At 37.0% G+C, this 25,384-nt stretch overlaps 1 protein-coding gene across 10 annotated transcripts in view; it reads right to left on the bottom strand.

Moving 5' to 3' along the window:
* Nucleotides 1-25,384, bottom strand: part of ST7 (suppression of tumorigenicity 7) — a 294,367-nt gene that overhangs the window by 187,087 nt on the left and 81,896 nt on the right. The window contains exon 1 of one of the 10 annotated variants that reach the window (XM_074367173.1): nucleotides 22,737-22,869. The exons of the other annotated variants lie outside the window; for them this stretch is intronic. Coding sequence (XP_074223274.1) covers nucleotides 22,737-22,854 — 118 coding nt within the window. The 5' untranslated portion in view covers nucleotides 22,855-22,869. Of the gene's footprint in view, nucleotides 1-22,736; nucleotides 22,870-25,384 lie in introns of those variants that run through there. 10 annotated transcript variants of the gene reach the window in all.

Consider the following 25,384-nt stretch of genomic DNA (forward strand, 5'->3'; position numbering starts at 1 on the left):
AATACTGGTTCCTTCTTATACCAAACTTCTAAAGCTACATGGTCGATCACTGGAAATATGTCTAGTTTCTCTGAGATTTTTCTTTTTATATATGCCTTAAAGAACAATTAAAGCAGAGTGAAGCACTTTAATTCACACGATTTTGAGCTTAACAATTACACAAATGTATATTCCCATTTTATCACCTGGGATTAAATGACAAAACAAAAATAAGTTTACTTCCTAGTCTATCTATTCTGATTTTTTTCACTTTCTAATAATTTCCTTGCTCTGTTTTGAAATCCTCTACTAACTTATAGCTGAAGAGTTTGCCTCAAAGGAAGATAATAGTTTGGGGAAGAGAAGCAACTATAGGTCATGAGCTAGTAAAATTCAAATCTGATTTTAAGTTAAGTGTTTCTTTTTATTGTATTCTTCACAAGTTCAATGACTAATTTACTTCTCTTATGAGTGAAAACCCACCCCACAATAGAAGGCCCGCTAGAAGCTATGTTAAGGCTGTTTCCTTTTAGGTAAGGGTGCGTAACCCACAGAGTGAGAAGCCACAGAGCAAACCACTGGACAGGCCAATACTTCAGTGTTCAGAGGCTCCGACTGCCTAGTTGTCCAAAGTAAGCCCTTGGATTCATTATTTTTAATTCCAGAAACTAGATTGGCTTTGCATTTGCATCAAATGACTGGTTACCATTCCAGAGGGCACCTAAAATTATCTCCCCAGGTCCAGGGCTAGCAGCAAATTATAAGTAGCAAATCACAAATGAACCCAGCTTTAATAATGTCTACACGTGACAGTCAATGGAAACTGTAACGCTGATATTTTCAGTATCAGTAAGCCAGTTTTTTTTAATCTATTAAAAGATGCATTTAAATTCCAGATGCCCTATGTTGCCCCTAATACAAATGCTCCCAATCCCAGTAGATGGCCTTTTTCTCCCTTTTGAATCTATTCTTACTGTCTCAAAATAGTTTTCAGACATGGTCATCCCTCACTGTGAAGGACCCATTCATATGTAAAGTATAAATAAAGAAAGAAATGTGCATGCTTTAATTAGCAATTGCCTAATGCCTAGTTCCTGAGGACTCAGCAGTTTACCTACAGGTGGATCAATAGCTGGTTAAAACCCAGGGGTAATGAGGCCACAGTCCTGGGTCTGAATGAGGCAGTGGACCTCATCCCAACGAATCCTGTGCCACAAACTCAGAAAGCACCTCCGACAGCTGAATTATAGACGAGTATTATCAGTGGGAGGCCAACTGCCACATTACTATAAAACAACCACATTTTAAAACAAAAACAACAGCAAAAAAGGATTAATTTTCAAAGTTATTTTTTCAAACCTTTTAAAAAACACAAAAATTTTTTAATCTCCCTCCACCTCTCACTCGCCAAAAAAAAAAGAAAAGAAAAGAAAAGAAAAGAAAAGAAAAGAAAAGAAAAGAAAAGAAAAGAAAAAGAAAGAAAAACCAGGACAAAGCACTGATAAAGATAACCTGCACAGACTAAGTTTTCCTTAGAAATAATCGCTAACATAAAATCACGTAAACTGACAGATGTAGAGACTAACGCACAAAGAAATACTTTACTTAACTACTCAGTAGGTAAGTAAAGTAAGTGATTTGCAACAAAAGCTTCTTATCAGGCCATACTTCTAAATACTTGTTTCAGTTCAACAGTGTGGAGAGTAAGGCTGACCAATATTTACTCAGTAGAGGTACTGAGGGCTATTACATGTCAGGCACTATTTTAGGTGTTTAACGCATATCCTTAACCATGTGATCCCCACCACAGCCCTGCAAAGTACATTATTACCCCCATTCTCACCCAAGGACATCCAGCTATTAGCTGAACCTTGATTTACACATGTCTCTGCCTGACCCCAAAGCCTGTGCTCTTTCCTCTTGGGGACATACTTTTCTTTAAGGTAACTGGTATCACATTTTGGGGGACAAAACAGAGAAATGCCCAAGTTTCAGATTTACTGTTTGAGGTTTCCAAAGTTACTGCCTCTGTGTGGTACTTGCTCCAGAGCCCGGCCCTGTGGCTGGGTTCAGGAAGCCCTCTAGGATCTGAGACTGAGAGCAAAGAGCTGCCCCAAACCGCAGCCTCAGTTAGAGGCACACAGGCCCAGAGATGACTTCCTCTGAGCTGAGGGTGAGGGGGAAGGTGGCTGATCACTGAGCCATTCAGTACCACACAAACCTCACGTTAAATGACTCTGACTCTCCCCCAAGACTATCATTAGTAATAAAGGACGATGTCTGCATGTTCTGATGCTTCTATTCTGTATTCTATTCTATTCTGTATCTTGTCCATTTGCCTTACTAGAGGTCAAGACAAAAGGCCAGAACCACAGATTTCACCCAGAAAGAGACAGTACTGTCTAATAATGGTCAGGGGATAAGTACAGACATTGGAAGATCCGGCTCCTTTCTCTGATTCTTTGTTAGGCATCATTCGTTCCTCTTTATTTAAAATTACAGGTGAACATTTTCCAATGTTATAAAACATTCTTTGAAAACATAAGTTTAATGGCTGCATAATAATATCCCCTCCTGAAGTTTTTTTTTTAATAATTTACGTAGCCACTTCTGTTATTGGAAATTTAAATTGTTTCTAAAGCTTTTGATGTTTCCGATGGTATCACAAATGACAGTGACTATCCTTGTATTTAATGCTTTGATGGGACTCTCTAATAATTTCCTTAGAATGAATTCCTAGAAGTAACATTAATGACATAAAGATTACAAGCATTTTAAAGTCTCAATTCATATTGTCAAATTACTTTCCAAAATGGTTGTGCCATTTTCCATGCCAGCAGTGTTTGAGAGCACCTGCTTCATCAAACGAAGTATTATGTGTTCTCAAATTAGGAGTGAGGGAGAGAAGGAGGAATAGAGGGAGGGAAGACAGAGAGAAAGGAAAATAAAAAAAAGAGAAAGAAAGGAAGGAAGGTAGGTAGGTAAGGGAGGGAGGGAGTCATTTCTTTGATTACTGGATAAGCTAAAAACTTTTTCATGCTCATTTTCTCTAGTTTTTATTCTTTTCGGAACTACTGATTCGTGTTGTTTGCTTATTGTTCTATTGGAAGGTCACAGATTTACAGAAGCTCCTACTTTAGTAAGCATATCAACTTTTGATCTGTCATAGTTGATGCAATTTTTTCTCTAGGTTGTCTTTTAATTTTACGAGTTTTATTTTATTTCCAGAATTGTAACAGAACATTTTCTATTTAAAAAGACTGGGGACTCGGGATGAAAACATTAATCAGGAAAAACCCCACTATGTCCAGCTTACTAGAAAGTAAAACTGACTGGAATGCTCCTTTCCATCATCTAGCTGTCTTTGATCCAGAGTGTGAAAAGGACATTCCAGCAGTATTTGATCACACATGGAAAAACAAAACAAAAAGAACCACTCCGTGGACTAGAGTGAGCATCGCAGTGCCCTAGGCGAGTGCACAGCAGGCAGCTACGGCAGCCGCTCCCACGCACAGGGCACAAATACCGCTCACCAGCAGGAGGGGGGTCTGCCGAGAGGTACGACATTGCATAAGAAGGCATGACTATTGGCTCAAGTGACGCCTGAGGAATGAAAAACAAACAGACACAAAACACAGAAATCATTAAAATGAACTATTTCTCAGACTTCATCACAGACAAAACCAGATTTAGAAATAATGGGAGTGTAGCGGCAGACAAATCAACAGCTGCAGAGAAAATCAAATAATTTCTCAAAACAGGCAGGCAAGGGACTGAGCTGCTGAGAGGAAATACTCAGGAAAAAAACCCACTTGCAGAGTGCTGGTTGAAAACACTCTAAACAGCCTGCCCGAGGTGAGCATGGCACAGAAGCTCTTTCTCTTCTTGTCATGGAGCTCTGGTGACTCGTTGTACCCCCCCCCCCTTTCTTTTCCCCTTTGGTGTTTTTCCCCTTCCTTTCTTCTTTTTTCTTACATAGAGTTGCCATGTACTTGTCTCTTATTTCCTCTTTCTTAGGAATAACCACCATGACTGACTTAAACATTACAAAGATGGACACACCCAAATTAAAGAACAGGTATGTGTGTTCTAAAGCCAGGAAACAGAAAAAAAATGACAATCTAAAACTGATGTACTGATACTTTTGATCAAAGTAAAAACATAAAAATTATTTTTATATCCCCTCATTAAAAATAAAAACAGCATGTCGTGGCTCTGGAAAATTACAAAAACCTTCATAATCACAATTTTTAAATGGCTAATATTTTCCTTGGCACTGAAACTTGATGTTTAATAATAATAATAATGGCAGCAAGCATTTATGGGACCTTCCTTCATAAGACTCCCAGCAAGGGGTTAAATGCTTTACATTCATTGTCTTTGTTGATTTTCGCAACTTCATGGGGTGTTATTATTCTGCCCATTTTTACAGATAAAAATTATGAATATCAATTACTCAAGTCAGTTGTCCTAAGTAACACAGCTAGAAAGTGACATACCCAAGACATATTCAGGCACAACTGGCTGAGTTCTTAACCACTGTTCTAAGGGCACCTTCCACTGGAGGGACCCTACAGCAGCTCTCATCCAAAGTCTCCAGTGGGGATCGTTCCTTTCTATCTGCGCTCCCCTCAGTGATCAATCCTCCTTCCCCTTACCTAGCCTATCACTCCCTAACCTGTCTCCTTGCTGCCATCTCTCAGTACTCAGTCTAACCCAGCCCCTACCCTGCTACCTGACTCATCTTTTTAATACAAAGGAGCTAAACGGCTCCAGCTTAAAGATCAGTAACATGAGGCATGGCTAAAAACAGGTGAAGAAACAAATACCAAGGATGGTAAGTATCATTCCTTCATTAGGTCTTGTTTCTAGGCACTAGCAAAAGCTCCTGTTTTCTCATCCCCTGCCTAAACTATAATTCATTACAGTGTTAGAGCACAAAGTACCATTTCTGCTACGGAATTTAGAATCTCAAACTTAAGGATGTGGATGCCTGTGATAGTTTACCAAATACCTATAATCTCTACGTATATGCTCAAATAATTCTTGAGCTTCCTTTTTTCATTATTATTATTATTACTATTACTATTATTTAATATAGAGAAGATGGCGGGAAGAGTCAAGGTCAGGAAGCTGGCAATGAGCAGCTCACCTTATAGTGCTGTCTCCATATGCTCACAAGGAAATCTCCATCCCTGGCCGAGTTTCTGTGCTAAGACACAGAACAGATGCAGATATCTACCTCTTTCTTCAGTGTTGGGGGACTATATCTCATTTCATAAGTATAACAAAGAAGTCAAAATATAATGTTATCTAATCATATATAACATGTAGAATATATATCATATAACCTGCATTATTATATATTGTTTACTAATGATTTTATATATAATAATCTTAATTCCTAAAGGGATTGGGCACTGCCCCATTCCTATACTTGTTCTGATTCCTCCATGGTTCTCATTAAAATAGCAGAAAAATAGAAGGTGTTCAATAAGTAGGTGATCAATTCCTAACTTTCTAAATTGTGCTGAAATACATCCTGTCACTACAATATTACAAGCAGAATAAGTGATTATTTTAACCAACACACCAGACTTCAGGGATTGGCAAATGAGGCATTGGCAAACTACAGCCCAGAGGCAAAATCCAGCCCACCAACTCTGTTAGTAAATAAAGTTTCATGGAACACCGCCACGCTCATTCATTTGCATATGGCCTCTGGCTGCTTTCACACTACAACAGCAGAGCTGAACAGTTCTGACAAAGACTTTATGGCCTGCAAAGCTGAAAATATGCACTCTTTGGCCCTTTGCAGAAACAATTTGCTGACCCCTGGTCTACATTAAATAAAAGCAGTGTTTCTCTGGTATTTTCTACTGACGTACCCCTTAATGGCAGATGAAAATTAAGTGGAGTCATGAACTCCAGTTAGAGAAGCATAGATTTAGATGACCACTTGCCCCTTCAAATCCGGTTGGGAAGCCACCTGTGTTTCAACGATGCTGCCATTCCTCAAAACTCTTTCAAAATTGTAATTGTAGCCTGGTGTACTTTCTTTTCAACAATCTCAACTCTGGTAACAGATATTAGTTCTTTGAAAATAGATTTTGTTTTTGGTAACACACAAAATTTTATATGGCCCAAACTAGCACCTGAGTTAGTCAAATTGGGTATTTCTGGTTTTCATCACAGATAAACTATAATTATATATTAATGACGTTGGCTCTTTTGTATGACCCATGCACTGATTCAGATATCAAATGTGATTTCATATGTGTCAATTTGCCTAAGCTACAGTCTCCAGTTGTCTAACCAAACACCGAGCTAAGTATCACTATAAAGGTATTTTGTAAATGTGATTAAAGTACAGTCAGTTAACTCTAAGTAAGGAAGATTATCCTAGATGATCTAGATGCACTTGATTCAATCAGTCGACAGAACTGAGGCTTCCCCAGTTCTGCTGGTGGGTAGCAGCTTCAACTTGTGCCCAAGAGCTCCAGCCTGCCCTTTCCGATAGCCTGCCTCGGGGATTTCAGACTTGCCTAGCCAGCCCACAATCATGTAAGCCAACTCCATACTTCTCCATTTTTCTCTCTCCCTCTCCTCCCCACTCCTACTCCCACAGGTATGTATATATATATAAAAACTCCCACTGGTTCTGTTTTACTAGTGGAACCCTGATATATCAAGCCTGAAGATACTTCAAAAATAATTTTGGTTATCTCTTAACAATTATCATCTTAGAGGACACCAATCCTTTGGATAAAAATAGCCACTTAGAAATGAAACACATGGCTTTGTAGTCACATTACTGTATTGTCACTCCTATTACATCTGAATTCCTCATTTCCCTCTGGCAAACCATAAATTCTAAAAGAGCAAACTCAAGCTAAACAAAAACTACTTGAAAGCATAAAGTACCGAAATTTCATGTAAACTGTATAAGTCTCTATGTCTTAGATTAACTATGGCAGTAAGAAGTCAGAGGATGGATAAAATCTGCTACAGGTTATGCCAAATCACACTTGAAACAATTTCTGTGAGAGTGCCATGGTCTAAAAGAAATTTTAATTCACTGAAAAAAGTCTAACAACTTGTAGAGAGACATTGAACTTTTCCTAGATCCAAAACATCAAAAAGATGGATAATTTGAGGTACATTTCCAATCAAAGCATTCAGGCCTGCCATACATACATTTTTATCCTGGCCTTAGCGAGGATTAATATGAAATTTAAAGCATTCTGAGAAGTCACCATATCCTTTCTCTCCAAGAAATCTTGTTATACTTCTTACTGAGCATCTATAAAAACTGTTTGTTTTTCACTTTGGATTTGGGTTTTGGTGTGATATGCATAATTCCAAACATTCAGTGGGTATAAAACTCAGTGACATACATAAGACTGTAAGTATTAAAACACACACAATAGGTTTCCTTTCCACAAATGTGGCAGTTATACATTAAAATACAAGATTTGAATACTCAAACCCAGAGTGTTTAAACCTAGAAGATTATTTATATAAATTAAAAGGCTGTAATTTTGAATTTTCAAATTTACTTGCTAAAATCATTCTAAAAATATGATGAGATCTTGCTCATCCACTTGTCAATCCAGAAGTTTGTACGTGTGAATTGAGCACATTCTTACTGTTTTTTTTTAAATCACTATACACTTAGGAATTTATCCTAAGGGAATAACTATGAATTTCCACATATATTTATCTTCAATGATATTCAGCAAAATATATTTATAAATATATTATTTATAAATGCAAAATAAAAAGCCAGTAAATATTCAATGGAAGAAATGGTTAAATATATATCATTATGACAGAATAGTATGCACCCATTAAAAATTATGTTATACACAGAAAACAAACTTATGGTTACTAAAGGGGAAAGTGGGTGGGGAGGGATAAATTAGGAGTTTGGGATTAGCAGATACAAAATACTATATGCAAAATAGATAAACAATAAGGTCCTACTGCACATCACAGGGAACTATATTCTATATCCTGTAATAAACCATAATGGAAAAGGATATGAACAAGAATATGTATACATAGGTATAACTGAATCACTTTGCCGTACACCAGAAACTAACACAACGTTGTAAATCAACTATACTTCAATAAAATAAAAGACGACCAAACCAAAAAAAAAAAAAAAATCACATTATAAAATCATTTTATGAAATAATGATCACCACATTTAGTTTAAAAGTAGATTATATAACTTTGTATAATAAGATACCTATTGTAAAAAATTCATAGATTATACATTTACAATCTGTGTGGGTACATAAGCATATATACAGTTACTGAGCAGACAAACAAATGGAGAAAGATACAAAGCAAACATTCCAATATTGCTCAACTCTGAGTGGTAGAACTAAGTGTGATTTTTTTTTTTCCCTTCACTATAGACGAAATTTTCTACTATATGTGTTTTTTTTTCATATCAGGAGAAGAGATTTTCAAAGCATAACATAAAACTACAAACCATACAGTAGTAGTTATCTTTGGAGGGTATGATTACATGGAACTTTCACTTTATAATTTTTACACTATCTATAGTTTTAATTGTTTACATATGCATGTATTATTCTGATAATCAATCAAAGTATTTATAGTTTTTAAAACAACAAATACATCTTATTTTTTATTTCAATGAGTGATACATTTTCTAAAGCAGGAATTTAAGGGATTTTTAAAAGAATATTTCTACTTAGTTTAAAATAAGATATTTAAGAATAAGCAGATTAATAGCAACAACAAAATGCTGCTATCTTTGTTAAGAAGCTTTCAAGGAGAATTACATAGGAAAAGTTATATATGTATCTGAACTCCAGTTCTATAAAGATGATACATGAACACTGAACAATTTTTAATGATTACAATGCTACAGTCACAAAAATCTTATATAGAATTATTTATTTCAGTACATTTATAATTGCATATGGGTAACACACAGATTTATTCAAGAACAAGAAAGACTATTCCCAAGCCAGAGAAGGAGAGCCATATAGGAAACCAGCAATTCTGATTTAACATACACAGTCCGCACCGAGCAGTGCCACCCACCCAAGCACTATCGCCATTCTTCAGTGTCACAGTGGGCTGGTGACATGACTTAATTGCTGAGCTACAGCTAATTATAAGGCAAATGAAACAATAAGAGAGAATTCACCCCAACCAATTAACTAACAGAGTAGACACTGATTGTCTTAGAATGTCCTGCATATGCTAATTCAAACTTTATCACCCATAAAGGCATCCATACAACCATGACTCTTTTTTTGTCCCATTCTTTTTCAAGCTTTATACTAGTAGGAATGACCCTGATGCAGAACATCTATCTTGCTACCATTTTGCTGCCATTCAGCTTTTTCCAGCTGGGCATGAGTTTCTATGCCTCACTCTACGCTTTAAGCAGCATTATTTAAATAATGTCAGCTACTGCATGATAAGTTGATAATAGCATAATAACTCCATTAGAAAGAAGGAAACCCACAAGATAACTTGGATTCACAATGCTTACATTATAACCCAGTAAGTACAGTTAATTTGTGTCCCCAGATGGCTGGATTAATTAAAACATCTAATCGGCAATGCTCATAAGCAATAATCCTAAGATTATCAAAACAGTAATTATATTTTGAAAAATGCTTATTTTTTCTATCCTACCATTAAACTGTTGAAATGCCCAGTTGCACCTTCTCAACATTAAAGAGCTATAAACTATGCTTTGGATTCTGTGTCAGTGTTGCAACCAGAGTTCTTCTGTCTCTCCTTCAATCCCTCCTAGCCACATTGAAACCTCCTAGAAAAGATCTAGGAGTCAGAGTTGCTTTCCCTTGAGTCAATAGCTTAATGTCTCTGAGGCAATTTTTCTCATCTATAAATAGAGGGATTTGGACTGTAAGATACTTTTCAACTCTAGGACAAATGACAGTTCTCTATTAACAAACAAACTTAGCATGGGATTTAAGCAAAATACCACAAACTTTGCAATTGATTTGACAAAAAGCTAATCTCTCTAATAAATAAAGAGCTTTAAGAAATCAATACCTCATAAGAGAACTCAAGCCATTATGAGATAACTCCTTTTCACTGATTCACTGGCAAAAATCTAAAAGTTTGATAACATTTATTTTTTTCAAGTTTGCTTGAAATGAGGCAAGTTTGCTTAAAATGGGGTACATGCTATCCATAATAACAGCAATTATTATTATTATTATTACTATTACTACTATATATTAGTCACTCTAAATTGGTTTTTTTGGGGAGGGGTGGAGGCAATTAGGCTTATTTATTTATTTTTTGTTTTTTAATGGAGGTACTGAAGATTGAACCTAGGACCTTGTGCATGTTAAGCACATGCTCTACCACTGAGCTATACTCTCCCCCTAGTCACTCTAAATTGTTGAATTCTATGAAAATCTAATCTGGAGCTCACTTTATAATACCCATTTAACACACGTCTGCAGCGGTATAAAAGCAGAGCTGTTGGATTCCTAAATATGACTGCTTCTCGAGCTCGAGGGCAGTCCTTTAGGATCTTGAATAAATTGGTGTGCCAGCCATACCTCATCATACATGTGCATTTTATATTTCTGTATTTCTCTAAGGATGTTATAGAAAATGAGACAAAATTTATAAATCACTCAGAACTCCAAGTAAGAAATGCTTACACTAAAGGAGTTTTGTATATATCTTATTCACACACACACACATATTGGATTAGCTAAATCCTGAATTGGTATCCTCATTAACTAAATCCTGAATTGATAATCTGGAAAAGAAAAATCTACTTTCAGTTTTACCACAGATTTATCAAGACATTTTCTGCATCTTTGTTTTATACTTTATTTTTAAAATGGGATCTTCTGAAATTTGCTCATTTTCTCTAAGGGAGATGAGGAGGAATTATTTAGTTATAGAAACCCCCTGCAGTTTTTGGAGCAACTGCTCTAGAAACTCTAAGGACGGGGAGATGAGAGGGTGAGTGTCCTTCTCCAGCTCTCTCTTCACAATGGCTCAGGCCTCACCCCAGCAGACAGGTGTAGGAACAGGAGACAGTGGAGGGAAGCACTTTTCCTTCCCCTCCTTCTTCCCGATGTCCAAGGGAGTGGCTGCAGGGGACAACAGTGGGCTGCATGGAGAGGCTCAACTTCTCAGTCTTCCCATGAGTCTAAATGTCTTAATTTGGGAGCAAAGAAATTCACGGCCCCTCCATTATCTAGTTTCCATTCTGATCCATCTCCACTCACCTCTACTCCTTTATTGCTCTAAGTAGGACTAATGCCATGGACCAAAGTAAAAACTGTCACCATGATGAGTTCAATGAGCATATAACGTATATTCAAAATTATAAATTCTAAACCTTTAAACTATGAGTGCTTATATATTTAAGCAACACAAAGATACTAGATTATAATTTTTCAAGAAAAGAAAATATTTGAATAGATTTGCAACCTGTTTTACATTAAGTATTTTCCACATTATTCTTCATAAAAGTCCTCAGGAAGGAATGAGAATTATTCTCACCATATTAGCATACCACTGGCATCACCCCCTCACCAAGGGATAATTTTTAAATGTTCAGTTTCTTGGAATTAACCTAAAAAGAAAGAATTAACTGTACTTAAAATTATTACATTCACTGAATAACCCAAATTGTGATAGCCTCTCAAAGTTCAGGTGCAATGCTAATTAATTTGCAGGCATTCTATGAAGTTGTACATCTGCACCAAAAAGAGTGCAAATGGAAAAAGAGCGTTATTCACCACAACCTCACTACTTACTGGTAAACAAACACATCAGCTAAGTATAGCTCACTGTCTTAGGAGGAGCCAAATTTCCAAATTTTGAAGGAGTTCTAACTAGAACACCATTATTTATTTAGTATCTAGTGTTGGTTTCCTTAACTTTACCGGATGGCATTGCAAAGGTTTAGGAGGTTTAATCTCTCAAAGCCTTATTAAAACAAAAGCCCCTTACTCTGCTTCATTATTTGAAGTCTCAGTGTATCGAATGACTTTTCTTTTCCATGTTAACAATCAGGCCTGGCCATTCACAACGTGTGAAGTGCGCTATCTCCTGTCAGACTAGCTCATGGTGTACGTGTAGCAGGAGCCCAGAAATGGTTTGGGTGTGGCAGTTTTCCAGCCGTCTAAACTAGATACTAGACTAACTGTATGCAAGAAATCATGTAACTATATCTACTTACAAAATCTGCATGAATACAGCCAGTTTAAAGTAACTAGTGTGATTTTTTTTTCTCTTAATTTCAAGAGGATTAAGGTCAAAATTCCATTCCAATAATCTGCTGACAAGAATTTTAACTGTATCTTTTCCATAGTGCTTAGAAACAACACTATTTAAAAAATTTAATGTCCTAAGAGAAAGACATCTATGTGATTTGGAAATAAAAATCTGAGGTTAGCACCTGACTGATTCTTGAAAGCTGAGAAAGTATCTATTTTGTTTATCTGCTGAATAGACATTTGCATAGAGCTTATTATGGGCCAGACACCATTCTACACATTTTACAAATATTAGCCCATTTAATCCTTATAACAACCCTATGAAGTACTAGTACTGTCCCCATTTTACAGATGGGGAAACAGGCACAGAGAGTTAAGGGACTTAAGTCATATGAGTAGTCAGTGGTACAAGCAGTACTGAAACCCAGGGAATCTGGATCTAGATTTTGTGCCCCTAATCAGTCACACACTGCCCTCCCTCCACAATATGCTGCCTCTATTCAGGAGGACCAGTGACACTTGGCTGCTTTAGGCAGTTTTATTCAATAATCATGGACATTTCCAGAAGAGTGAAAACAAAAGGCAAACAACTTACCTGTCCCCATAAAATATGCCTAAGGTGTCTGCACCATTCATCTGATTAGAGTTCTAACTTACTCTGCCATAAGGTTCTTTTCACTGGAACTATATATTCCCCCCACCAAAAAATGTTACATAATATATTAGAATTTGTGTTTTCATTTAATATATCATGGACAGCTTTCTATTTCAGAACATCTAGACCTACCTCATTCATTTAAAATGTTGCAACAGCATTAGATTGTGTGGAGGCTCAGGGCTATGGGTAAATAGTCTTTTGATTTCTCCCAGTTTATTTTTTAACATTTTTTATTGAGTTATAGTCATTTTACAATGTTGTGTCAAATTCCAGTGTAGAGTACAATTTTTCAGTTATACATGAACATATATATATTCATTGTCACATTTTTTTTCGCTATGAGCTACCACAAGATCTTGTATATATTTCCCTGTGCTATACAGTATAATCTTGTTTATCTATTCTGCATATGCCTGTCAGTATCCCAGTTTTTATTACTGTTTCTTTTGCTTTTTCTCCCTAGGTCTCATTCCAGTAAGCTGATTAATATCCCACCCCTTTTCAGTCTGTGTTTCAAAGATGAGGTTTAGCTTCAATGCTCCCTGGTGGGTTTCAGCACAGCTCGCCTGGGCTTCAGAGAATTGTAAGCCTGAGATTTTGAGTTACCATGCCCTGCTTTACTTTGTCTCAAATCCTTTTTGCAATGGCCTCCACGTGCCTTTACTGCCTAAGCACCTGTCTAGTCTCTGGTCTGGATCTGACACACTGCATTTCCTTCATCCACACCTGAAGTTGGGCCAATTGCAGTGGCTACATCTCCTTCCCAGTTCTGGCTCCTACCCACCTGCCTAGTCTGCTAGAATGAATTAGCTCTGCCTGGCCAGATGCCAAGAAGTCACAAATCAAACTCAATCAATAGGTGGTAATTAAACTTCTGCCTCAAAAGCCCAGCAGAGGTTGTCAATGGGATTTCTCAGTGGATCCTGGCTACTAAGCAAGGATGCAATTTTATGTTTAGTTTTAAAACTTGAACTTTCTCTGACAGGATTCTTAGAGAAAATAATAGTGAATAAAGGTAATAATGTTATTTTAAAGGAAAAATGGCAATCAGTGCAAAAAATAATCTGAGAGGACCTGGCATTTCCGAAATCAAAACACCTATCACACAGTAGATCATGACCAATCTTCGTTTCTAGGTGAGCCAAACAGAAATACCAACTGAACAGTGATGTAGGTCACCTTCAAATCTAATCAATTCCCTTGTTTTAGCCTTCAGTCTAGCCTCTTTACACCAGCCATTTAGAAGATACACTAATACAGAATGACAGGGTGCAGAGTGAGGGCCAAGGACTTCAGTGGCCTTAAGCGTGAAGAGTGCTGCTTTCACTCACTCATCTATACCATATTTCTTTTAAGAATGTACCAATATGAATATGCTTTCCCCTCCCATATCCAGTCCATATCACTGCCTTAAATAATCATTCTTTTAGGAAATGTGAGGTTAGAAAAAGTCTCCCCTTAAGTAAGAACGATTCTGCTTATGACATTGGTACATTTGCTCTCACCTTAAAAATAAGAGGCTGTTGAATTAATCACTGAAGCATACTGAATAAACTGTGGAAGAGTACTGCCCTGTTGGAAAACTCTCCCTCCCACTTTCACAACCACTGGAGATTTCCAGTTAGGTCTAATGATCAGAAACAATCACAGCCATACAGACTTTCAGGAGATTTCTGGTTTACCACTTGAGTGGAAAACAGTTGCCGAGGAAAAGCAAATAGAACATAGAGTGTAGTGTGTTCTGCCTCTAATTCCTCTTTCACAGGCTCAACATGACATCTGAAGAGCAAGATGTTTCATGAAGTTTGCTCATGATAACTTTTTAAAGATCTTATTACCATATCTTTACCCAACTGGTGTGCTGACTGGATTACTGAGCTCATAGCTGGGGGCCACCCCATCTGTTTACCTCCGTGTGCCATTCAAATACTATTACCTTCTGTGTGTGCCATGACGCAGAAAAGGTTGGGGAGCCCTGAATTAATCCTTGTCATCTAGGCCTTATTTTTGCATAGGCCATGTTACCATATGGTCCCTCTGAAGAATGATAATATGTTTAAGCTGAAAAGACCTCATATCACCTCTTCCCACATGGGGCTTCTAAATGTAAGTTCCATAGGGAACTAAGAGATGTTAGTTTAATCAAAGAAATGGCAATTTGAGAAATACTGAGTTAAAGTTAAGTAGATTGTTTTTGGTGCAGGATGTCTCAGAAGCTTCTATATGCTGAATACACTGTGACTCTCCAGAAGGGGACTATAATAAATAATTTATGTGTATTTAAGGGTGGAGCCCTGAGAATATCTTTTTTTTTTCAATTGTGGCAAAATATACATAACAGAAATGTATTATCATCTTAACCACTTTTAAGCATACAGTTCAGTAGTGTTACTATAATCACATTGTTGTGCAACCAGTCTCCGGAATTTTCATTTTGCAAAACTGAAACTCTATACCCATTAAACCACAACTGCCCATTTCCCCCTCCTCCCAGCCCCTGGCAACCACCCTTAGAATACCTTTAGCAAGTAATAATTCACAAAACACACGTTGGAAAAAGGTTGCTTTATCTCTTATAGTTCACCCCCTCATCTTAAAGATGAGAAAATAAGCCTGAAGATGTTAAGGAATTCGAGGAATTTGTACAATGTCACAAGTTCATAGTGCGCCAGATCTAGAACTCAGATTGCTGGACTTTCAGCCTGACCTCCTTTCACAACACAAAGAGTAGAAAGCTAGAATAAGCTAATAATTATCCAAATTCTACCATCATCTGCTCTGAAAACACCTAGTATCTACCAGATCTATTCCAAATAAAGGACTTTTAGGTGAAAGAATTCTCCTTAAAGCCACACTAAGTCCTCAATATTCCACATTGGGGTGTACATAACATCAGGAAGCCCCAATTTAAACACTCCATACCTCCCTTGGAGCATCAGTTGTACTTGATGATTACATGATAATTAAATACTTTGATAATTAAAATAACCATGGATATACTGCAAGGGTGGATGCAAAATTAACCTAATTTAAAAGGGCTGCAAGGGGACCTGTTGCAGCAGTAAGCTACACTAGCCTGTGGCCCCACTGCCTAGAGCATCCTCTCCCACGTGTCTCTAGGGTGTGTGGCAGGGAAGCAGGAGAAGCACTGCACAGAGGGGAAGAGCCTAAAATCCACAGCAGGACCTGGGACACAGCTCAGGAGGAGCAGCCTGGTAACCAATGAACCAAACTGCACCTGGACAGTTCATGTCAACACGGATGCGCTTTAATACTTGTGTCTCTCAGTGAGCATCCTCAGGCTCCAGAGAAGGAACAAGCTAAGATAGTCTTCCAGTAATAATAGTTAACTAAAAGAATGCAGAAAGGAGTGATAGCGTCTATTGCTAGACATCAAGTTTAGGATGAAAAGGGGGAGTTGGTCGCAGAAGAGAAGAGTTGAATTACATGTCAAACTCATATTCAGAAGGTCCATTGTGGGATGGCATTTAAATTCCAGCAGCTACTTCCTCTCTCTGCAGATTCTAAATCCAGAAAACTTAAAATAGTTATACTGCATGCTCATTCATTTTTGAAATGAACTTACTAAAATTCAGTTATATCAAATCACATTACAAGAGTGAAAATGGAAAATGTTGTTCTCCTTTCTTCTGAAAATTATCCAAAGAGAGAAAGTACAACCTTTTTTAAAAAAAAATTCTGCTAAGGCAGGAAGGATAAGCCATTTTCCTTTAAGATCTCTTAAGTTTTTAGCTTTCATCCATAGGCTACTGCCAACATTCTAAGCTTTAGAAATTACTGGCAGGTTTTCAAATATAAAATCCAAAGTGATAATTTTCTTGCCTTTATTTTAGCTGGGCCTAAGCAGCTGGCTTGAAGCAGCTGGCAACCCGAGAGCGAAATAAAGCAGAATGAAGCCAAGCATCTCCTTGACTAGCATCACGTGCCAGGGCAAGGCCGGCTTCAGTTCCACTTGGCGTTTCTTTTTAACCTGTCTCAAAAGATCCCTTCTCAGAATGTCTGCATCAGTATGTTAATCCTGGCACTGGGCGCTGGGTATTCATTCTTCCCCCAGCTGCTCTTTGCTTCACATCCTCTAAAATCATGGTTCCCCTCACCAAAATGAAATGCAAACTGGTACGTTAGTCAAAGACACAGAGAATGAGTGCCACGTAAGGTGAGAGGCATGTGCCGTGAATATCAATGTAACACAAGCAATTCTAATCGGTACGATGGGAGCTGACACATGCTAGTTACTAACTGCACAGAAGAGGCTGCAGTTAACCTTGGTGGAGATTGGGAAGTTCTGCTTTAGTCACTTAGAGGAGGACTTCATTCTTCCAAGTGAGTGAGCAACAACTCTTGATTCCCAGCTCCCGAGACGGCCAATTATTTTCACAAGCATGGCCAAATTCTCAAAATAAATTTAAATTTGCATTAATTGAAGATACATGACATATTGTAGATGGGTGGTGGTAAAGTAGAGAAAACATAGGATGAAACAGTTTGTGAGAAAAAGTCATTCTTAGCAGTGGATGGTCAATTTATAAACAACGTCCTCTAACAATGTTTCAACAAGTAGGATAAAATAATAAGAGTAATAAAAACAATTAAGTACTAGATCGGAGCCACTACCCACCCTGAGGCAGAGAAAGAAAATGCTTTTTATAAAAGGAAAGAACAGTAAAAAAGGAAAAGAAAGAAAAAGATATTCATTATGCTTAAAATGTGTATTTATAATGAGAACAGTAATTTACTTAAATGGGACCAATGTCTAAAACTGTAAACCCCGCAATAATACACAATGTTGTCTTTCCCACTTTAGCGTGTAAATGAGATTTCCAAAGAGGCCTGAACTGTCATACCTACTAAATGTTTCCATATACGTCTGAAAACAAGACAAAAAATACTAATTTGTAGGCATGAAGTAGAAGATAAAGCAGCTTTACCAGCTTGAAGAAAACACTCCTTACACTGTATCCCAGCACAGCCAAAACCATGTCAGTAAATAATTGTTGGATGCTGAGTGAAGTGTCACTGTGTAAGGGAATTTAAAAGAATTTATTAGATAGCCTCCTGGCTAATACAGTTGAAGAAAAGCACTGGAAAATTAATACCTAATTACCTGTCACTGGTCTGACAGAGTCTCTCTTTAACCAAACTTCACTCAGGCTCCTCTGAATCTTCTTCCCAACTAGGTCTCAACTTTTAGACGGGCATGTCTGCCTTTGTATCGCCAAACTTTGGCAAGAATTCTATTAAGTAGGTTTAGCTAGAATCCCCCCGCCCTTGATATCTTATCACCCTAAATATCTGATCAAATTCCTCATCCTCCACTGGCCCCCAAGTGATAGCTGATCTCTCTGGCCAGTCTTCAGCAAGAATCCTGTTACGTCAGTTTAGCAAAGAACTGCCCTATCCTCTTAGTAATTTTCTATCCACCAACACCCCCGCTACTCTCCACTTGTTCCTGGGCTATAAATCTCCACTTTCCCTTGTTATGATCAGAACTGAGCCAAGTTCTGTACTGAGGTCTCTTTCTCCCTATTGCAATAGTCCTGAATGAAGTCTTTTAACTACTGTCCAGCTCTGGTTTTCTCTGTCAGGTCTTAGTCATCGTGCCACTCTGGAAAACAGTTTGGCAATCTTCAAAATGTTAAACATAGAGTTACCACAAGACTGAGCAGTTCCACTCCTTAGGCACATACCCATGAGAACTGAAAAGATATGCCCTTGCAAAAACTTGTACAGAAATGTCCATAGCAGCAGTATTATTCAAAAAGTCAAAAACTATAAACAACCCAAATCCCTATCAAATAATGAATGGATAAATAAACTGTGGTATATCCATAAAAATAATAATATTCAGCAATAGAAAGAAATGGAGCATTGATACATGTCACCACATGGATGAACCTTGAAAACACTGAGTAAAATGAAAGAAGCCAGTCACAAAAGACCATAATGCAGTATGATTCTATTTATATGAAACTTCCAGAATAAGAAAATACATAGAGAAACAAAGTAGGCTAGTGGTTTCAGGGGATAAGGGGAGAGAGAAATGAGAAGTCACCACTAATGGGTAGAGTTTCTTTTGGGGGTGATGCAAACGATCTAAAATTAAATAGTGATGATCGTTGCACAACTCTAGGTATACTAAAAACCACTGAATTGCATACTTTAAAAGGGTAGATTTTACTGTATGTGAATTATATTTCAGTAAACTGGTATTAAAAAAAACAAGTTATTGCCACAAGTTTGTTCAATAGGTATTTGTTGAGGGCCTACTATATGCTGGGCACTGGGAAAATAATACACAGACATGGTTCCTGCCCTCCCAGAGCTGACAGTCTTGGGGAGGAAGCCTGGGTTTAAACCTTGGTTCACGACAGTAATCTGGGAAAGTATCTTACTTCCTCATCTATAAACAGGGTTAAAGGCAGTACTCAGGGGCTGGCACATTGGAAGGGCTCCCTAAATGCTAGCTATTACTGAATGAATTATAAATACCGGAGAAAGAATATAAATAAAAGAAGAGGGCTTAGGTTGGGAGGTTGGAGAAGGTATCTCTTCAGGAAATGACATCTGGGCAGAAACCTGAAGGATCAGCTAAAGGTAGAAAGAACTGCAGACAAAAGAACATGCAGAGAAGTACAAAGGTCTTGAGGCAAGGAAGAGCTTGAGGCATTCCAGGAACTATGTGTGATCACCAGACACTAAGCACGTGAGGGAAAGATAAGCAGGAGCCAGAATATGCTGGGTCTTATGGACCAAAATTAGTACTTTGGATTTTATTCTAAGTACAATGGAAAATCACTAAAGGCTTTTAAGCAGAAGGATGACATGATCCAAACTACATCTACAAAAGATCCCTGGCCGCTATGAAAGGGAAGAGCACATAATCAGAAGGCTACCGCTGTGTTCCAGGGGAGAGATAAGGGTGACTTGGATTACACTGTGGAAGAGATCCTAACGACCTTGGCTGGGCTGAGACACACAGAAATGAAAACACGGATTTGCAGCAGAATCCCTTCCGTTCTGTTCTACACATGCAGTCTGCACTGGGTAGATCACCAAAGGAAGAGTGAACACGATGAGGAAGAAACTGTACCATAGCAGACTTGAATCAAAAAGCCCTCAAATTCCTATTTTCATTGCTAACCAGCTATGCAATCTTGGCAAAGACCTCCTCCTTGAGCCTCAGTTCCATATCAGTATGAATGGAATAACAGCTCTACCTCACAGGGTTACTCTAAGACTTAACAGACTTAACTGAGTATCAGGCAGTGTGCCCCCCAAGTGCTAGTTAACTTAAGAGATACACCCAAAACAAAAACAAAATACAGATCGTGATTAGTTATTTGCTTCTCTTTAAGGTCAAGCTGCTTTTGGTTTTGCTTTGCTTTGCTTTGTTTTGTTTTGTTTTGTTTTGTTTCAGTGAGTATGTGTTAAGCTTCTTCAATATACTTGAGCCTGCAGAGAACACCGCAGGGATCCATCTACTTGTTCCATGGCACTTATTTGCTGGGAAACCCATATGGTTGTCGCAGATAAGTCTTTTCCCATAGACACATCCCTGGGAAGCAAGTGTTATTTAAAGAAAGCTCTTCCCTAAACAAGCCCAGGTCAGGGAATATATTGACCTAGTGAAAAGCAGTGACCATTTTGCTATAAAACAGGTTTATGAAGCAACCAAAATAAGGAATGATTTTAAGAGATATTTGGCAAAGTTTGTGACAAAATTATCCTGTTTATATGTTTAAACTTCTGCTGAAATTAATAAATTATACCCAAATTTTACCTGAAAAACACAACACTTTGGTCTTGCCACTGGTGAAAACACGCCTGTACACATTAGAGTCATCATCTTTTCTAAGTATATTTGTAGTAAGTGTACACCTGGGATTTTTCTAAAGTTAATTAAATGGGTTGTAAAAAAAGCAAATTCTTCTGAGACTTTTCTGGAAGCCCCTGATAGAAGCATATAGGGAAGTAGTTTTTTAATTACCCTAATAGTTAATATTTTTTGCTGATTTATAATAATTATATCAAATTTCTTTCTAACATTCTTCTAAGAAAGCATTAACTAAAGGAAAAGCAAAGGTTATGTGCTTATTTACCAGTATGTTGAGTCAGATAATGAAAAAGAAAAAAAAAAACCTTTCTCATGTGAATTGTCCCACAAATTTTTATCTTCAACAACAACAAAAAATTTTGCTTTATGGTTTAATAAAACTCCATATTAAAAGTCAAAGTTAGCAAAACAAAAAAAAACTTTAAATAAATGTCATATTATGTTGTCATAGCTATAGTAATTACTGAATAAATATGAGGAAATCTGATTACTTCTCTGAATAGAGATTTAATGTTCTGAAAATTATTGTACTTCAAATATTCTACACAGACACTGATACAGATTAATATAAATAATGCCTGCTGGAAATTGCTATAAATGGCACACATTGGCATAAAATTATGTCTGCTGGGTGAAGGGGACACTGAAGGATAACAGCACCACAGGTATTTTCTGATTTAGTGTATGTTTTTAAATCCAGCTTCCTTCAAAGAGCAAATAAACTATGCTTCTATTAAAAAAAAGGAAAGAGAAGAAACCAAGAAAGCAGCAGATGGAATTATTTTATACAAACGTAAGCATAAAAATCTTTCTTTATTACCTCTCAACTGAAGGAAACACAGTGAATGGAAACAAAAGCTTTATCATTATGAAAACTTTTTATCTTTGTCCTGGCTTAAAGAGAAAAAAAAAGAACTGGAACTGTATTTTATCATTTACGTAAAATCATCAGTCTTACTATGAAAGGAATCTTACCACTCAGATTTGCTTTCTAATTTAATTCTGCCTAGAACTTCAAAAGAGACCTGAGTGAAATTAAAAAACAAAAACAAAAGCAAAGTCACAAAAACGCAAACACTTAAGATTCTAATTCCAGTTATTTTTAATTTTACTGATATACTTTTCCAGTATAGGACAATGCCACTACTACAGTATGCTGGAAAAAAAAATAGCATTTTAAAATATCCTTAGTGGGTGGGGAGGACATAACTCAGTGGTAGAATGCATGCTTAGCATGTACGATGTCCTGGGTTCAATCCCCAGCACCTCCATTAAAAAAAAATCATTAGATATAGGTTAATGAGAGAGTCTCAGCAAAGGTCAAAACCAAGGGATTTCTTAACTTTCTCTTTCCTTCCTCTTGAAAGATGAAAAAAGTAAAAGTTCCCAGCATTTTGTGCTCCACTCTATCTGACCATCTAAAGTAGGGGATTAAGGCACCAATAATTCTGACGGAAGTGACAGAACTAACCCATATTCTGGCACAGGCTGCTTACAAAGTGTGCTGGCCAAGCTCAGGAAGTACTATTTCTCCCTCTGTCTCCCGTCCTGAAGCCTATCCCATGTTTGGTGTACAGAGTACATAAACATTCACCTTTTACCTACAAAGAACATAGATTTAATATAATTTACCTAAGATAAACTAGTGGAATTACACAAATTTATTGTATCCTAGAAAATTCAGCATATATAAAATACCACAGAAAAGGAAGAGAAAATAATTCCATGCATGAACGGAACTGCTTTTGTTGCTTAGCCTTCTAACAGAAGGCTGTCTTTGAAATAAAGTCCATAGATTACTATGAAAGTGTGATTAAATTTCGTATCACTATGAGCAAAAGATTAACAAGCTATTACCTTTAATTAACCAGTACTGATTCTCATCTCCTTGGCAGCACATGTGCAGCTAGAATGAGCTCTCTGCTTGGAGGTTTAAAAAGTATAAGATAGAGTCCCTGCTGGCGAGATTACTTACCATATGCTATAGACTGAATTGTGTCCTCCTGAAACTGATACGTTAAAGCCCTAACCCGCCGGGTAATGGTATTTGCAGATGGGGCCTCTGGGAGGAAATCAGGTCTAGATGAGGTCATGAGAGTGGAGCCTTCATGATGAGACTGGTGCCCTAATAAGAGGCATCAGACAGCTTCCTCTCTCTCCCTCTCTCTCTGCCACATGAGGATACAGCAAGAAAGTGGTTGCCTGCAAGCCAGGAAGAGCGCCCTTACCAGAAATGAATTGTTAGCAGTTTGACCTTGGAATTCACAGCCTCCAGACTCAGAAATAAACCTCTGCTGTTTAAGCTGCTCAGTCCATGGTATTTTGTTATGGCAGCCCAGAGTGACTAATACCCCACCAAGTCACTGACATATAAGGAGTCCTTCAGAATAGAGGACAAACTACAAATACAATCTGAAAATGGGCTTGGATCCTTAAGCTTTGTCCTACATATTAATTTTCCAAGTGACAACTAGTATAATACTGTTTATTTTCTCTTTGTCATAGCAATGGCTACACATTTCCTTTTAACGTCAGTGTCACACTCCAGTACCCACTCATAGGTAATCCTCCACCTTTACTATACCTATGGATCCAGATGTGCCATTTACGGTACTGCTTCAACTTATATTCTTCCTCTCTGAAGTACAGAAGTAAAATTCAAACTCTCTGACTAATATTTTCTGGAGAGTAGAACATTTACATCTAATTTTTTCTTATCATTAAGTTTGAGATTCAGATAATCTATGTAAGTTGTTCTTTGGGTATCTAATTATTTTACATGATAAATTATTTGCATCAAATTACTTGTAAAAATTATTTCTACTACCCTCCTCTCCCTTCACCCTTAACACATACACATAAAAGTTGTAGAAAGTAAAGTTCAAATAAATTTCAGCAAGGTGGCCAGTGAAACGGCTGGGCTAATGGGCTTGTGAAACCTGCCCTTCCTGCTTTTCCTGTTAGTGAAGGAGTCTTTAGAGCTGAACTGCATGACTGGGATTGTAAAAAAAAAAAAAAAAAAAGCCAAATAGTGGATCTGTCTCATTCCCTACTACCTACTCACCTCGGAGACCTCAAACTCCATGTCAGACCTCTAATTCCATGATGCTTATAACTGGCTTCACAGAGAGGAATTAGATTTCTTTTCCTATTTATTTACAGGAAAGGCAGTATTACATTAAACACTATCTTAATTATTTTAAAATATCCTGTAAACTATCATTTTAATGGAATTACTTTCATTATTACCTATTAGCTTTCACACGCATTTATAATCTTTAAAATCATATTATAGTTTCTGTTCCGTTTACATTACACCTTACATGTATTGCCCAAGCATTTAGTCTTCATATTTTTCATTGTAATGACTTGATGAGATCCTGCCATGATGATGTGGCATCACTAATACACCAGTTCCCTTTTGATAAACAATGAGGTTATTTCCAATTATTTGCTATTGTGAGAAACAACAGGGTTTGATCATGGTGTGCACACATATTTCCTTGGGATAGAGTCCTAGGAATGGGACTACTGGCCAGAGGATTTTAGCAATTGTTGTACTTTTCCTCTGATTTGTCTCCCCTCCTCCATGAGGAACTGTGACAATTTCTTCACCAGCAGTGAACAAGTTCCTGGTTTCTTTTAAAAATAAAAATGTACAAATTTTGCCAACATGAGATGTTCTCTTTTGTGATGGGGGGAGATTACCTTTAAAATTATAAAATGATATCTATGTGCTATAAATTTGAGCACAACCTTTGACAGTGAATTATGATAAATGTTTTTCCATGTACACTTTACTAATCATATTGCCCTTTGTGTGAATTATCTGTTTCGTCCGTTCATCTATAAAAGTCTCAATGTTTGAGGGATAAAAACAAACAAGCACTTTATACAGACAGCCCTCCATATCCTTGGGTTCCCCATCTGTCAAGTCAACCAACTGCAACTGAACATATTTAAAAGAAAAATTCCAGAAAGTTCCAAAAAGTAAAACTTGAATTTGCTGAGTGCTGGCAACTGTTTACATAGTATTTACATTTTATTTACAACATTGTATTAGGTATTGTAAGTAATCTAGAGATGATTTAAACTATATCAGAAGATATGGGTAGGTTAAATGCAAAGACTATGCCACTTTGAGCATCCACAGATTTTGGTATCTGCAGGGGTCCTAGAACCAATCTCCTGTAGATACCAAGGGATGACTGTACTTTACAGATATTCTTCATCAGTCATATTGGTACAGATCTATTTTCCGACTCTGCTACTATTCTATTAAAAACTGTTACTGAACATACATTTTAAATATTTCTCAAATTTATCTTTGTCTTTGTTTTTCTATGCCTTTAAACCCCAAAAAGATATATTTTCACAGTTATATCATATATTCTATTTTATTTTATTTTAGTTTTTCTAGAACATGATTTTTCATTAATTTCATCAATTCATTAAGTTCACTAATTTATTTCAATTTTATACTGGTATATAGTAAAAGATATTGATATACTTTTTAAAAAACTGCTACTCAGCTCCCCAACACCACTGTAATCCTTCCTCTTTTGGAGAAAATATGTTTTATTATATTGCTTATATATTGCTGAATCTACTTCTAGACTCAAC

Source organism: Camelus bactrianus, chromosome 7, assembly GCF_048773025.1.
Source record: "Camelus bactrianus isolate YW-2024 breed Bactrian camel chromosome 7, ASM4877302v1, whole genome shotgun sequence".
Lineage (NCBI taxonomy): Eukaryota > Metazoa > Chordata > Mammalia > Artiodactyla > Camelidae > Camelus > Camelus bactrianus.